Source organism: Salvia splendens, chromosome 19 (genome assembly GCF_004379255.2).
Source record: "Salvia splendens isolate huo1 chromosome 19, SspV2, whole genome shotgun sequence".
NCBI classification, from domain to species: domain Eukaryota; kingdom Viridiplantae; phylum Streptophyta; class Magnoliopsida; order Lamiales; family Lamiaceae; genus Salvia; species Salvia splendens.
In genome coordinates this window covers 19,218,466-19,233,215 of record NC_056050.1, presented here as the reverse complement: position 1 = coordinate 19,233,215, position 14,750 = coordinate 19,218,466, and the positions used below count along the sequence as shown (strand labels likewise).

General features: G+C 34.2%; 2 protein-coding genes across 2 annotated transcripts; one reads left to right on the top strand and one right to left on the bottom strand.

Annotated features, from left to right (window-relative positions):
• Positions 1 to 4,499: 4,499 nt before the first annotated feature.
• On the bottom strand, positions 4,500 to 6,396 carry LOC121778609 (two-component response regulator-like APRR9). Its single transcript, XM_042175982.1, has 4 exons — positions 5,697 to 6,396; positions 5,444 to 5,623; positions 5,116 to 5,244; positions 4,500 to 4,840 (listed from the first exon to the last, which is right to left on the bottom strand). Exons 1-4 carry the CDS (start codon positions 6,135 to 6,137, stop codon positions 4,733 to 4,735), a joined length of 858 nt encoding a protein of 285 aa, XP_042031916.1. The 5' UTR covers positions 6,138 to 6,396; the 3' UTR covers positions 4,500 to 4,732.
• Positions 6,397 to 8,747: 2,351 nt separating this feature from the next.
• LOC121780329 lies at positions 8,748 to 14,097 on the top strand. Its single transcript, XM_042177900.1, has 8 exons — positions 8,748 to 9,007; positions 9,147 to 9,168; positions 11,615 to 11,671; positions 11,763 to 11,844; positions 12,954 to 13,049; positions 13,199 to 13,323; positions 13,400 to 13,418; positions 13,598 to 14,097. The coding sequence occupies exons 1-8, from the start codon at positions 8,908 to 8,910 to the stop codon at positions 13,856 to 13,858; spliced, it is 762 nt and encodes a 253-aa protein (XP_042033834.1). The 5' UTR covers positions 8,748 to 8,907; the 3' UTR covers positions 13,859 to 14,097.
• The last annotated feature ends 653 nt before the right edge of the window (positions 14,098 to 14,750 follow it).

The following is a 14,750-nucleotide window of genomic DNA, read 5'->3' as shown; positions in this document are numbered from 1 at the left end:
ACTCACCGGGCAAAACATGGAAGCCACCATGTTACTTGATGATTGGTGCTCCGCCGAAATTAGAGACCAAGAACCGAATTGGGACAATCAAGTAGTACAACCCGACCAAGACTACTTCCCCGACAAAGAGTAGGCCAATTCCTCCGATCAAGCCAAATAGGTAAGCAAGATAAGAGAACTACGTGGACTTTGATTCCAAAATGCAATTGAGCATTGAGGATACGTAGGCATCTCAACTTAAATTTTAAATTTAAGTTGAGCTCATGTCCTTTTCCTTTATTTCTTTTTTCTCTCATTTGTTTCGAATATGTAATTTGTAAATTGTAATCAAGACTTTAAGTCTTTTGTAATTTATAATTTTTAAGTTGTAATTGGTAAATTTTAAGTTGTAATTTGTAAATAATTTTAAAGTTGTAATTTGTAATATAGTTGAAATTTGTATCAATAAAATTGCATTTGTACATCGCATTATTCTAATTTTATTTATGCAAGTATATTTACATTTTTTACTTGAATTACAATTTTAATAAAAAAAATAATAAAAATAAACATGAACCGCAGAAACGGCCCGGAACCGGACAGGAACCGACGGTTCCGGACCTTGACGTGAACCGCCGGTTCACGGTTCAAAAACCGGAACCGTCCAAGCTATGACGGACCGGTTCAGGTTCAAGAAAATCTCGAACCGGAACCGGCGGTTCCGAACCGTGGTGACGTATAATTACATGTTACCAGCTTGTAAATTTGAAATTAATGTCTTAGAAAATTTAGTAGAAAGTTAATTGGAGTTGACCAATAGAAAAGTGGCAACCCCGGCCACAGCCCTTATAAAACTAGAAATCATTAGTAGAAATCATGATTAGACAGCACTAAAAAGGGTTTAAAATTATTACACATATATTAATACTAGTTTTCTCATAGGCTATAGACTTGCAAAATCTTTTGACCAAAACTAAACTAATTTTTTACAACCAAAAAACCCAGTCTTCGAGCTGCTAGAAGAAGAAATTGTAGAGACAAATCTTGATTCTTAAATCCAATTAAGTTATTTTAATTTGGTTCAAAGATGTCCAATCATTAGGGGTAAAACAATGATGACTTGTAAGTAAATCTAATAATATTTCTTTAGTGCAGCATAACATTTTGTTGCACTAGTAAAGCTTGCGGCTGGACTGGAGTGATTATGCAACTGACCAAGTTGAAATTCAAGTAAAGCTTTGTTTTTATTAAAAAAAGAATCTAGCTATTGTAAAGGGCTTGTTATGGCCGACATATTAGTATATAGTATCACATTTTTAGACGATGTCAATTTAACCGTCCCAAAATCAACAAACCGATAAAAGATAGGGGAAAAGATTGTTTGATTTCACCTCAATTTTATTTTTCATTATTGGTATTCTTGTTTTCTTGTAAGTTGTTTGTAAGTATAATTCGGGTAAAATTTATTCATCGTGAAAAGTTTGACGTGCACCAATCCAAAAGGAGATAATGTATGGTGTCGTTCGGTTTGCAAGATTGTATCTCGAAATTAAATATGTAGTGTGTTTAGTTCATGAGATTGAATCTCATAACTCAATCCTAGATGAATAATAATGTGATATTAGTACTCCCTTCGTTCCACAAAAATATGCACTCTTTTCACATGATTATACATGTAATGAGACTCATTCTCCACTAATAATATTTTAATTACTTTTTCTCTCTACCTCTCTCTTACTTTACCAATTTTACATTAAAATATGCACTGAGCCCAAAGTGTATGTTCTTTCGGGACGGAGGGAGTAATAGCCAACTCCCTCCAACTAAAATAATCTCACAACTTATCCTCGATTATATCTTGGTACCCCCTTTGTCCCAAAGATGTCATACTTTCCTTTTCAGTTTGTCCCATTAAAGATGTCATATTTCTATTTTTAGAAAAAATTTTCTCTCACAATAATATAAATATTATATTTTCTCTTTCCACCTAACACACAAAACAAAATCTCTTAAAATATCGTGTCGTCCCATAAATGTGACATTTTTTGTAGGACGCATGGAGTACTATTTTATCTCGGAAACCGAACCGTAAGTATATATTTACATTTGTTGGTAATTTACTAGCTAGGTTGGAGATCCGAGATTGTTTACTCTTTAAGCATCCATAAAAGCATCCACAACCGTGCTCTTGCCAGCGGCACGGTTGTGGGCCCGACCCCACTTTTTCTGCCTGCTCTCTGGCAAGAGCACAACACCCACAGTTGTGCTCTTCCGCAAGGACGAGCACAATTAATTTAAAATTCAATTACACAAAAACATTTCCATAATACTAAAATTCATTAAAAAACCACAATAAATATTACAAATTACAAATAAAATAAAAAGACATAATTAAAATCCTAAAAATTAAAAATTACATAATTAAAATCATAAAAATTAAAAATTACATAATTAAAAAACTAAAAATTAAAAATTACATAATTAAACTCCTAAAAATTAAAAATTACATGATTATTGGCTAATATTACCCGAGGAAGACTACGCATCCGGCAGCACCAACCCCAATTGTTTTTTGAGACCCAATATCATGTCCCCAATTGTAGGGTATGAGAGAATGAAGATGAAAATGGATATGAGAGATTGAAGATGACAATGGATATGAGAGAATGAAGATGAGAATTGTGTAGTTTGAAGTGAATTTTTGGGAGTGAAATTGGGGGTATTTATAGATGAAAGTGTGCATTTTTGGGGTAAAAAAATGAAAAAAAATTAAAAAGTGGAAAAAACGGTTATAAACGGATATATATTTTTTGGGAAGTGAATTTTTTTTTTATCGTTTTTTTTATTAAAAATCGATTTTTTAATTAAAAAAAAATTAAACACAACGGCTATGCCGTTGACGAATCCCAGCGCGCCACGTCAGCTGCTCGCTGGCACGGCGCTGCTCGATGCATCGAGCAGCGCCGTGCCAGCGGCGCGAGCGCAGCGGCGGCGGGTAGCGTCCGTGCCAGCGGCGCGGACGGTCGTGGCGACGGACGCCACTGTTGTGGATGCTCTAAGTAAGACCTCGGATTTGTAATATTATAATCAATGTTTAGAATAAATTTTCGTATTAAAAGTCCATTTTTCATCTATTCCAATTATCTGATCATGTTTGTAGTTTAAAATTTTCAATGTATATGTTAAACGTAATCGATTATTTAATTATATATTACTAGTATTCTTTAGATTATAGTAATTCTAGTAAGTATTACTATTAATTATGTTTGATTATACTCCCCCGTCCCATAGAAATATGTCATATTTCTTTTTTCGTCCGTCCCATAGAAATAGTTCATGTCTGTTTATGCCAACTTTTTTCTCCTTCATTTTTACTTTATCATTTATGGACACCACCATTCACTATACAAGTTCAACTACTTTTTCTTCTTGTATCTTACTTTACCAATTCTATATTAAAATATGTGTCAACCTCAAATGACCTATTTCTTTAGGACGGAGGGAGTATAAACTATTATTAATAATACTTCATTTGCCCACTATTAAATGTTTCAATTTTCCTTTTCTATACGCGTGTCAATAAATGTATCATTTCACTTTTACTATATTTGATTTGATAAGCAGACCTTACATTCCACTAATTTATTCCATTAATATTTTATTATAATATTAATATATAAAAGTAGGTATCACAATCCACTAACTTTTTCTACTCACTTTACTTTATAAAGTTCAGCAATTTATTAAAATATCATCCTCTAACAGTTGGTTGTAAGGAAGATAATCAAGATTGGTTCTTCACTTAATACAATAACATACAATTATCTAATCTGCATCATATTGTTTTTGTCTGTCTGCCCAATATCATACTTCCCAGTTTATTAACTACGATTATATAATCACTCCCAATTCCCAAAATAAGGAAATTGTAGTACAAATATGTACACCCAAACTACCCCTAGGTAATTCAGTTAAAAAAAAGGGAAATGATTCGATACAACAATTATTATTCAATTAAATGTAGAACATGATCTTGATCATCTAGGCAACGTGGCCTACAAAAGATTTCTCTAAAGCTTATATTGAACTCCTTGTCCTCGAGACATTTTCACTCCAAGATTAGAGGTTTGATTCATCAAACGAAATAAATGAAACGCCTCGGTCCTTAAAATATAGAAAAATTTGTAAATAACACAAGTTTTAATATAAAATTGGTAAAGTAAGATTGAGACGTGAAAAAGTAAGAGAGATGAGAAAAAGATAGTGGAAGTAGTATTAGTAGATTATGGAGTCCACATTATTAGTAATGTGTAATTAGTTAAAAACTTTTCATACTTAGACTTGGTCTAATTTTGGAGGACGATCTAAAATGGTCAAAGTAGTCTATTTTTTGAGAACGGAGAAGTAATAATACGCATCCCTGATTCTTATAGTAGCAGAGGAGAATGTATTTTTGTGCTGCAAAAAGTTCATGCAACAGAGGAGAATATATGCAACTATGCAAGTATTCTCTATAGAAATCATAAAATATGGTGGAAGCCTCAACTTGTTATTAATATGTTTTGGTTCCAATATATACACATTGAGATGACACTAAGATGCAAAAAAGCATCATCAATCTAAATTATAACTAGAGAAATTACCATAGAGGAAACATCTAACTTACTATTACATTGAAATAGTACACATTAGCCGTACCTAATCAACTTATTCAACTTGGTCACTTTGGATCTTTGTAATCAAATTGTAGATTTCAGAATCTATAATTTTGGTACTGATAATTGCAATCCGACATATGCAAGAAGCCTCTGTTTACTTGCTCCTCCTCTTCTACATGTAGCCCTTCCATCTGCATATTTGTCTGAAGTCATACATAATATTGTTAGATGACAACTTGATGAAAATTAGTTGCTCATGATAACTTATTATATATTGATGTACACAAAATGATAGGGGGCCATACCCTCTTCTATAAAATTTCCCATGACATCATTGGAAAAATTTATTTGATATCGATGTTTGTCAATTGTCAAGGTTGGTAAGTTGATTAAAGATTCGACAAACCAAACTTGATGTTCGTCTTTATGCATTTTTTTACAAAAAAATTGACAGAAAAGGAGAGAGGAATATCATTACCCAAAGATCATCGTCATCTTCATATCTCTGATACATTGATGCCTTTGGAATCTCTACTGTGTCGTCGTTCCGCGCGAAACGGCCGCGTATTCTCGGCCTCGTGTCCGCTAGCGTTTTCCGGCATGCGTACTATTTTGATCACATAATAAAAAGTTCAGATATAAATTTACAAGCAAGCATTTATTATTTACACACCCTCATTGACTCCAACTTGAACAATATTAAGTGAGACCAACGGAGGAAAAAAAATAAAGTAAAAGAGAGAATAAAGTTTTTCTAAAAAAATAGATATGATTGACAATTGTGGGACAGAGAGAGTATTTTTCACCTTGATAGTTTTGTTGAAATTCCTTTGAGTCCTCTTTGCTCTGTATCGGTCGATCCTCTCCTTCCTCTCCTCGGCGCTGTAACGCCCGACTTTGAAATTGGCTTCCTCGATGAACGATTTCTCCGCAGTAAGCGCGCTCGAAGACAGCACGCTTCTCGGTTGGAAATCCGACTTCATTTTCTAAAACAGAGTATTTGATTTCATCACTATTTTTTTCTCTAATATTGCAAAAAAAAATGGTGAAGGAACGAACTTGCAGATCACCGGTGCTGCAAACTCTCCTCATATGGCAGGATTGGAAGGCGGTTTCCGACGAGGACATGATCTGCGCCTGCAGATCATGGGAAGGTTCGAGAACGGAGTCGAAGTGCGGGCGGAAGGAGAAGTCGCGGGAGTTTTCGAAGCTGTTGCTGCTGTAGCTCCTCTGCATTAGCTTCAGTGCGGTTTCGTGCGGTGAGAACGAGTTGTTGAGGGCGGGCAATCCGAGCTGGCATTCTTCCATCTTCACCTCGCTGGCGAGCTGCGACAGCGACAGATTCTGCAGCTCCACGCTCGGCGGCGACGACGCCAATTGGTGCAGATTGGCGGCGGTCTCATCGCCGGTTTCGTCGAATATTCCGAAGGTGGAATCGGGGAAGGGCGAGAATGGATCGGAGAAGTAGGAGTTGTCGAACATGTAGAGCTCGGAAGACATTGGAGTGATTAAAAAAAAAACTCAACTATTCAAAAATTTGTGGAGTGTGTAATTTGAGACTGCTTCTACTTTCTACACAATTTTAGTTGAGGAGAGGCAAGAATTCCATTTTGCAATCTCTCTATAGGAATGCAGTTTTTTCTGCTTTCTGTCACACGCACTAGCTGCTACGGTGAGAAGGTGCGAATTGGTTAGTGAATTGAATAGGGTAGGTTTAGCAGAAGAGAATCGACGAAGATATGGACAATCCGGTTATTGTATATAAAGACAACCGGATTTGCAAGTGAACCCCCTCAATTGTTTGTTTATTTTTATAAAACCCGGATAAAATAACTTTAATTGTTTTAAGGGTCATATTGTCTGTAAAGTCATCAACTTTCATATGAACTTTAAATGTTGCATGAAAAGTTATAAATTTATCGAATTGTGTAAATTTCCCATCCGACCCGATCCGATAGATTTCTGACACAAACTTATCCTACGTGACGCGTCAGAGGCGTGACTTGGCAAACGACAAATTTAGGGTTCAATTCAAATTGTGGAATTAATGTTACTTTTATGCCGAATTCGGTTTGTGGAATTCAATTTGTATGTTTATTTCGATTTGTATGTTTGTGATAAGTTCGGGGTCAGAAATTACAAAGATAGAAGAGAACCAATCAGAATTAATGGAATAACTTTAATTGTTTTAATAGCAAAATAAAAACTAATCCTGAGGCTGGAATGTTGTAATTGTAGGTAAAAAACATTAGTATGGTAATGTGATTGCAAATTTAAATGAAGATTTGTGTTCAAATAAAGTTTTGATTTGACTATGAAACATATTTTAGTGGGTTAGTGGACTTTTTCTCTACCACAGTAAAAATTAAGTACGTCAATATATTAGTTATAAGTAAAAAAATTTGCCTGAATATTACTCCCTCCGTCCCATAATAGATGTCATACTTGGCGAATGACACGAGAGTTTAGGAGATGTTGTTTTGTGTGTTAGGTGGAGAGAGAAAATAATACATTTATATTTATGTGAGAGAGAGTTTTTTCCAAAAAAGAAAATATGACAACTTTCGTGAGACAAACTAAAAAAGAAAGTGCGACATATATTATGGGACGAATGGAGTACTGTTCATTCAAAATTACGCTTTAGATGAAAGGTAATAGTAGTAACTTTTGCGTGTCTTACCTTTGTGTGAAACAAAGTGCTCTTTTCTAGGATCTCTCTTTATCTTTGTTGTTGTTAAATGGAAAAAATATGTATTTATTGATTTTGTGTAATACTCCATATAGATATGTGATTAGATAGTTTATTTTGATATACTATGTGACATAAAAATAATAACAAATGGAGTATATCATTATTATATGTTTAATTCTATTAATTTATGCTATATATTTAGATTTCGACTGCATGATCATTGTTCCACAATAACTAAGGATTTATTATAAATTTGTACAGGGACGATATATATGAATAATTTATGCTTCTAAATGAAAATGCATATATGAAGGAAATAATTTTATTCTCAGGCACTTCTCATATTGGGCTTAAATTGTATCCAAATGCTTAGTGAGGATATTGGATCAACCCACAAATAACTAATATAATCAGAGGCCCATTACTAGAGATTAAAATAATTGAAACGCTTTCCTATTTCACTTTTTTGTTAAGACACAAATAAGTCCTAAATATTTATGTTTGGTAATGTATCTTCTTGATAAATCAATGTTTGAGCTTAATAAAATGATGTAGGAGTGAAGTCTTTATAATTTGTCTTGTTTCAGTAGTAAAATGATGTTGGAGTGAAGTCTTTATAATTAATGGAGTACTAAATGTATTGTTTCAGTAGTAACATGCGAAACTATTTTAGCCGATCAAGACATTTTGTTTTGTTTAAACAATTGTTTTACCCTTTTCATGTTTCATTTTATTCAAACAATTAAAAGGATCTGTAGGATTTTACTTCTTTTTCTATCTTGTTTGATTAAAATAATTGATTTTTTTATTTTATTAAAATAATTGAAAGAATAGATGTATTATCCTTTTTATTTGTTAAAATAATTGAAAATATATATTTATATATTTTTATTAAAGTCTTAAATAATTTACTTTTAAATTGTTTTACCTTAACTATATTCACATCTATACGTATGAGCATTTATAGTGAATAAAATATCTATAAATTTTTTATCGCTAAAAAATAATTGAATTTTTGCTTGAATTATTTGAGTTAGACAAGGTCACATATTGTCCAAAAATTTATATAGTATATCCATCTCCATCTGTCTCATAAAAATTGATTTTTTTTTTTATCAATTTCCTACAAATCCAAACTCTTAATTTTATAAAATAGAACTCATAATCCACTAACATTAATTTTACTATTTTTTCTCTCTTTCCCTCTTATTTTATCCATTTTTTTCTCTTTCTCTTATTTATCATTTTTGCACTAAATTATGTGACCAATAAAACTCTTCCTGTTTAGTGTATCTTTTCACTAAATTATGTGACGAAAACAAAAGTCAAAATCTTAAAATCATCTAGTATATATAATTAAGAAGCTATCAAAGTTTTGAGTTTTGACGATTCAAGCTGACCATGTTAAATATAAAAATAAAAAAAATAAAGGAAGCTATCGAAGCGACTTCGTAGAAACAGCCCTCCCCGCTCTCAATATCTATCACTTTTCTTCGCAAAACGCTTCCTCTTCTACGTCTTCCCCAGATATTGAAAACGGAGTTCAATTGAGGGGGATTTTTCGTTGTAGCAGCAAAAATGGGGTCTCAGGCGAATATGGACAAGATGCAGCAGCGCCAGAATTATCGCAACCTCTGGCACACCGATCTTATGCGCACCATCCAAAATGATCCTCCATGTAAGTATTAGTATTATGTATAAGTTCCTCTATACCTACGCCTACCTCGTTTGCGCTCAATGCTTTGTGCGTGCGTGGTTATTCTATTCTGTTCTTCTATTTCGCTACTGATTTTGTTTTATTTTTTGCTTTTTGGCAGATTGTTGCTTGTCGTTTTGGTGGTAAGCGTATTGATTCATCGTCTATGATTTTATATTTTATTTTCCTGACTGTATTTGTTTCTAAGAAATTGCGATCTGGTTTTAGTTTTTCTGCTCAGTGTTTATTTGTTTTTGAGATCTGAGTTTCGTTTAGAATAATATGCTTTCATTGAAGGTTTTTTATGCCAAGTTTTCACAGCTCAAATCAGTTAATTTAGGTTTTGAGACTTTGTTGTGACTCAGTGTTGACTTGGATTAGTTTAGGGTTTCTTACTTATGAATTTGTGCTTAATTTAGGGTATTCGTTGATGGCAACAATATCAATTTAACTCTTGAGGGAGTGTTTTATCTTCGAGGATTAACATAGATAGATAGATAGATAAAAATGGTACAGACTAGTCAATTGTGTACTAAGTAGATGGCTTGAAACTTTGGTTTACGAAGGCTCTTCACAATATCTATCATTTTGAGATAATTTTATTTTCACTAATATAAAACTCAAATCATTCAACTTATTAATCATGAAAAGTTAATGCCCCTAATGGTTTATGGCTAACATGTGAGGAATGTCATTGCAAAAATATTGGGTTAATTTTGTTATAACTTCCAGCAGAGTTCGGTATGTAGCCTTAACTTTGATTTTTTTTGTTTATGTTATGAAGTTTGAAAAATTGATTAATTATGGATCACTGAGAATTTTCTAGCGTCGGAAGTGTAAAGGGGATGATGAGTAAAAGTAGGTGTATTTTTCAATTTTCCTCCTCATTAGTAAAACGGCTAACGACGTTGTTTCCTTCTCAGTCACTTGAATTTAGAATTTGTTGAAAAATTGAGATTCGGGGCATGGGTTGTTCACCAAAAATGAGTCATGACTCTCCTTTTTGGATGATCGGTTTGGGGAAAACATTGACCTCACAATAAGGAATAGGTTGGTGGTCAAATTGAGGATCGGAAGTGCCTCACACTGGATATGAAAATCAAGATAGTGCACTAGTGCGTGTGGCAACCGCAGTTTGTGGCCAGTTATTTGTCGTGATTGATGCCCGAGCTTTGTTGGTCATCATGGCAAGGCAAAGGTTTTGACATGCTTCTCGACAATTTTTGTTGAGTAATGTGGATGATGATATTGCTTAATTTCTCTTGCCTCTTTGATTTTGATGGTTTATACGCTTACCTTAGACCTTCATATTAATTAAATTTCTTTTTCCCTGTTCATATACTTTTAATTAGAATATCAATAGCTAAGAAACTGCCTGAACCTTCCTGGTAGTCGTTCCTGCAACTTTGTTACAATCAAAGCTGAGTAAGCAAGCTTGTTAAACGACTAAGGGAATAAACACAGATTATCTATGCGATCACTTAGCCTCAAACTCAATGCTTGTGGGGAATTCCATATTGAGGCCACATTATATGGTACTCTCTCTGTCTGCCATTAGGAGTCCCATTTCTTAGCGGCATTTTAAGAAATGTTAAGAAAAGTGGGTGGAAAAAAGTTAGTGGAATAAGGGTCCCACTTGTATTAGTGTATATATTAATTTTAAATGAAATGTGAGTGAAATGAGTTAGTGGAAGGTGGGACCCTATTACCATTTATGGTAAAAGTGAACTGGGACTCTTATTCGCGGACATACTAAAATGGAAAAACGAGACTCCTATTCGCGGACGGAGGGAGTATAAATTAAACATTACGAGCTTGGCATTTATGCTATATGGTGGACCCTGAGAGGTCCTAAGTTTTTATGTTAAGTAAACTAGTAAAGTACCTAGGAAACATATGGCTGGTGAAGCAATTTAAATTTGGAGGAACTGGAAAATAAGTTCTGTTTATTTGTTAAAGTATATAATTTTGTTTTTTCGATTATGGTAATTATAGTCATAAAGTTGCTTGTATATGCATTTATAGTATCTATGGTAATTCTACACGCTAACTTTGTATTTTGTCATTCAAATTGTTTATAAGTATCTCTTGCGGAAACTATATTTTCCTTTGTTGTTGGGCAGACAATTTATTCACAGACTATTAAAGATTTGGGGTTTAGAATTATTATCCCTTGGACATGTTTGTAGAAGTGTTATCTTTAATTTTTTCCGCTCATCCTTTGATCACTTGCATATTCCTACAGGAAATCACAAACTGTTAAGGTTTGGGATTGGAAATTATTGTCCCTTCAGGCAGAACTGTTATCTGTAAATTTTGTTTAATCAGTCAAACTCCCCAGGGTATGAAGAAGTATGTTTAAGAGCATTTTAGGCCCAGTTTAAGATTTATGTTGGTGATGTTAGTTTACATTTTCTTCCAGTACCTACTACTTTACGTGCATCTGGTGTGTAGTTTTGTTGCAATTTCACAATAGTTAGCCAATCATTAAATAAAGTGTTTTTGCTCTGCCTTTGATTCTGCACCTACTCATGTGTGAAAATTAATTTTGAGAATTTTAAGTAATTCTTCGAGCTTTCCAAATGACAGTGGACCCTGCGTGTCTTATATGCTCCGCAAGAGAGCACTCTACAATGACATGTCCCGGTAATTAAAATCCCTTCCATCTTCTAGATTGTAATCACTAGCACCTATTTCCGTTATAAATTTATAATGGTTTTCCCATTTCTTGTGATAGGTATGTGTGCTGTGCTGGATATATGCCTTGCAGTGGGCGATGTGGTGAAAGCCGTTGTCCACAGTTTTGCCTTGCAACTGAGGTAATATCAGGCTTGGAGGATCTTTATCTTAATAATGAACCAAGATGCTTTATACTGTTATAAAACTTCTTTTCTGTGTCAATGAAGTTTCCCTGAAGCATGAAGAATTATTCCTATTTTATCTTTAGCTATTTGAACGATGAGTACCCTCCTTTCAACTCTAGCAGCCTATAAATAGTTTTTTCCAGTCTTCATACTCATCTATGCTCACATTGATTTCTTTCTAAGATCTATTTACATGTATCACGAGGATGATTCGAGTAGTTTTGGAGGAATCAATACAATTTGCAAACTTTTGAGCTTTGAGATTAATGATATTACAGCAGCAATTCTAGAAAGCTACTGAAAATTTTTATGAATTATGATACATGTTTTTATTTTATCACCATTTATGTCTAAATAGTTTTTGGTAATTTTGCTGTAAGCCTGTAAGTATAGAACTTTAGTTATAATCCACACAATCTTTTAATCAATGTTATCAATCTCGTATGGCGGCTTATGGCGGTTCGCCAAAAAACCGCCACAGGGATATGGCGTATTAGTATGGCGGATATGTCGGTCAATAATTAAATAAATAAAATAATACTTATATATTTATATATAATTCAGAAATTAGAAAATAATTAAAATATAACATTTAAAACACTTTAAACAATTAATTAAGTATAAAATACAACTCTAACCTCCATGTTTCTTGCATAATGCCCCATTCCTAAATACAGTACACATGCAATGTTGTCAAATGTTGGATATGGCGGTGCTATGGCAGCGACATGGTACTATAGCGTTTCCACCACTGAACGCCATGCCATAGCGCCATGGCGCCGCCATATCCGCTATTTGATAACATTGCTTTTAATCCTGTAAGTATCAACTGTTCATATATTACAATAAGAAAAAAAGGAATTTCATTCTAAGTCTTTGACTATGCTGTAAGAATTTTGAGGTCTGTAAACTCGTAATCTTGTAGCTCAATGGCTTTCCGAGTCTCTTTTTCCCTCTTCTCCAATGTGTATTAAGTGCATTTATTATAGTGTTCTCCTGTATGTCTTTTTTACTCCTGCTACTCAGCATTGCAGATACTAAAATAAATTGCAATGCAATTTCAGGTTGTCCTGTGCTTTGGAAATTCAGTTGCCTCTACTCGGTTTTTGTTGCAAGATGAATTCAACATACAGACAACACAGTGTGATAATTGCATCATTGTACTCTCTCTCTCCCTCCTACACACACACACATGAGCTTCTGTGTGTGCACAAAACCAATCAATCTCATTTGCACTTTCCATTCGACCTTACTGGGTATGAATTCTTTAGTGGTATACAGCTTGACCAACTGCTAGTTATGTATCTAGGGTTTCATGTTTTGCCTCCAACAAATTGCTTGCATTTTCTCCATCGTTGCTATGATCGTTGGAAGTGAAGAGATCTCAGAGGCTTCTCAGATTCTGTCTTGCTTGTCTGATATGGTGTATTGCACGTAAGAAAAATTATCATATGTTATGAATGTTAATCTTTAGTATGTATCCCCTACTAAGTATATTTGCTTTTTGCAGGGTTTGTGCTTGTATGCAGGTAAGCCTCGTACCAGTAGATATGTAGATTTAATATCTTAAACCTCATGCTTGATAGCTTAACTACATAAAAAAAATCAGTGAAGCTATTGCTGATGCATCAGTTAGTAACCCTGGCATAGATAATTTTGGATCATGTGTTCTTCCATGAAAATTTTATTTCCCCGTTCTGAATATCAGACACAACACAAGATTGAAATGGACAAGCGCGATGGCAAGTTTGGCCCACAACCGATGACAGTTCCACCTATGCAGCAAATGTCACGCCTTGATCAGCCGTATCCCTCTACTGTCGGCTACCCCCCACCCGCATATGGGCAGCCAACTTATCCTCCACCTGTGCACGGGCAGCATAATTATCCTCCTCCACAGGGTGCTGGTTACCCACCTCCCAGTGGCTATCCTCCTGCCGGGTACCCCCCTGCCGGCTATCAGAGGTGAGCTTCACTTCTGAAGTGGAAATCGATTTGCTGTGTTGTTGGATCACTGGTTGGAGATGGAGTGCTTCGAGTACATGATGAAGGTATGGATAGATATTCATATTGGTGATTAAATAGAGTCTTGCATATTTTTGAATTTGTTGGTACCAATGTTTGGGTGTCCTTGTTTAGTGATGCATGTGTCTTCGTTGTTTATGTTTATACCTATAAATTACTGGACAACGTTTGTTTACTGTGTAAGACCTACTCCTCCCGTCCCGGCTAAGATGACACATTTCTTAGTTGACACGAGATTTTAAGAGTTATTGGTTAAAGTGTTTAATTGGAGAGAAAAGATGGATGCTAGTATTAAAAAATAGAGAAAAAGAAAAATGAATATTTTAATAGGAGTAAGAAAGAGTGGTTGAGTGTATTAATTGGAGAGAGAGTTTTTAAAAAAAGAAATGTGTCGTCTTGGTTGAGACAAACTAAAAAGGAAAACGTGTCATTTTAAGCGTGACGGAGGGAGTAATTTTGTAAAGCATTAACTTGAAATCATGTGTTTTGGTTTTAGAATTTGCAGGACCTCTTTACATTGTTATAAAGTAGTTCTACCACCTATTTCTGTCAAAACAATATTTGAGTTACCAATCATATCATTAATAAAAATGCAAAAATAGTTAAATAAGGGCATTAATAATGGAGCAGGCGAGGGAGGGGTGGGGGACGAGGAGCTCGGACAAAGGTTTCGTTGATTAATTAACAATATGAAATTTTTACCAAAATAATAATGCAATGATGACACTTGTTTAGGATTAAAGCACATTCATTAACCCGTGAGGATCCTATCAATTTTTAGGGACAATTACATCATACATAAAAAATATTTAATCAATTTTTCAAATTAGTAAAAA

Coding starts and splice junctions, on each gene's coding strand:
- LOC121778609 (XM_042175982.1), bottom strand. CDS start 6,137: ATGTCTTCCGAGCTCTACATGTTCGACAACTCCTACTTCTCCGATCCA. Junction 5,624..5,696: donor GCAGCACCGGTGATCTGCAA/GTTCGTTCCTTC, acceptor ACTCTGTTTTAG/AAAATGAAGTCGGATTTCCA. Junction 4,841..5,115: donor AAGATGACGATGATCTTTGG/GTAATGATATTC, acceptor GTATGACTTCAG/ACAAATATGCAGATGGAAGG.
- LOC121780329 (XM_042177900.1), top strand. CDS start 8,908: ATGGGGTCTCAGGCGAATATGGACAAGATGCAGCAGCGCCAGAATTAT. Junction 9,008..9,146: donor CATCCAAAATGATCCTCCAT/GTAAGTATTAGT, acceptor GCTTTTTGGCAG/ATTGTTGCTTGTCGTTTTGG. Junction 9,169..11,614: donor TGTTGCTTGTCGTTTTGGTG/GTAAGCGTATTG, acceptor TCCAAATGACAG/TGGACCCTGCGTGTCTTATA.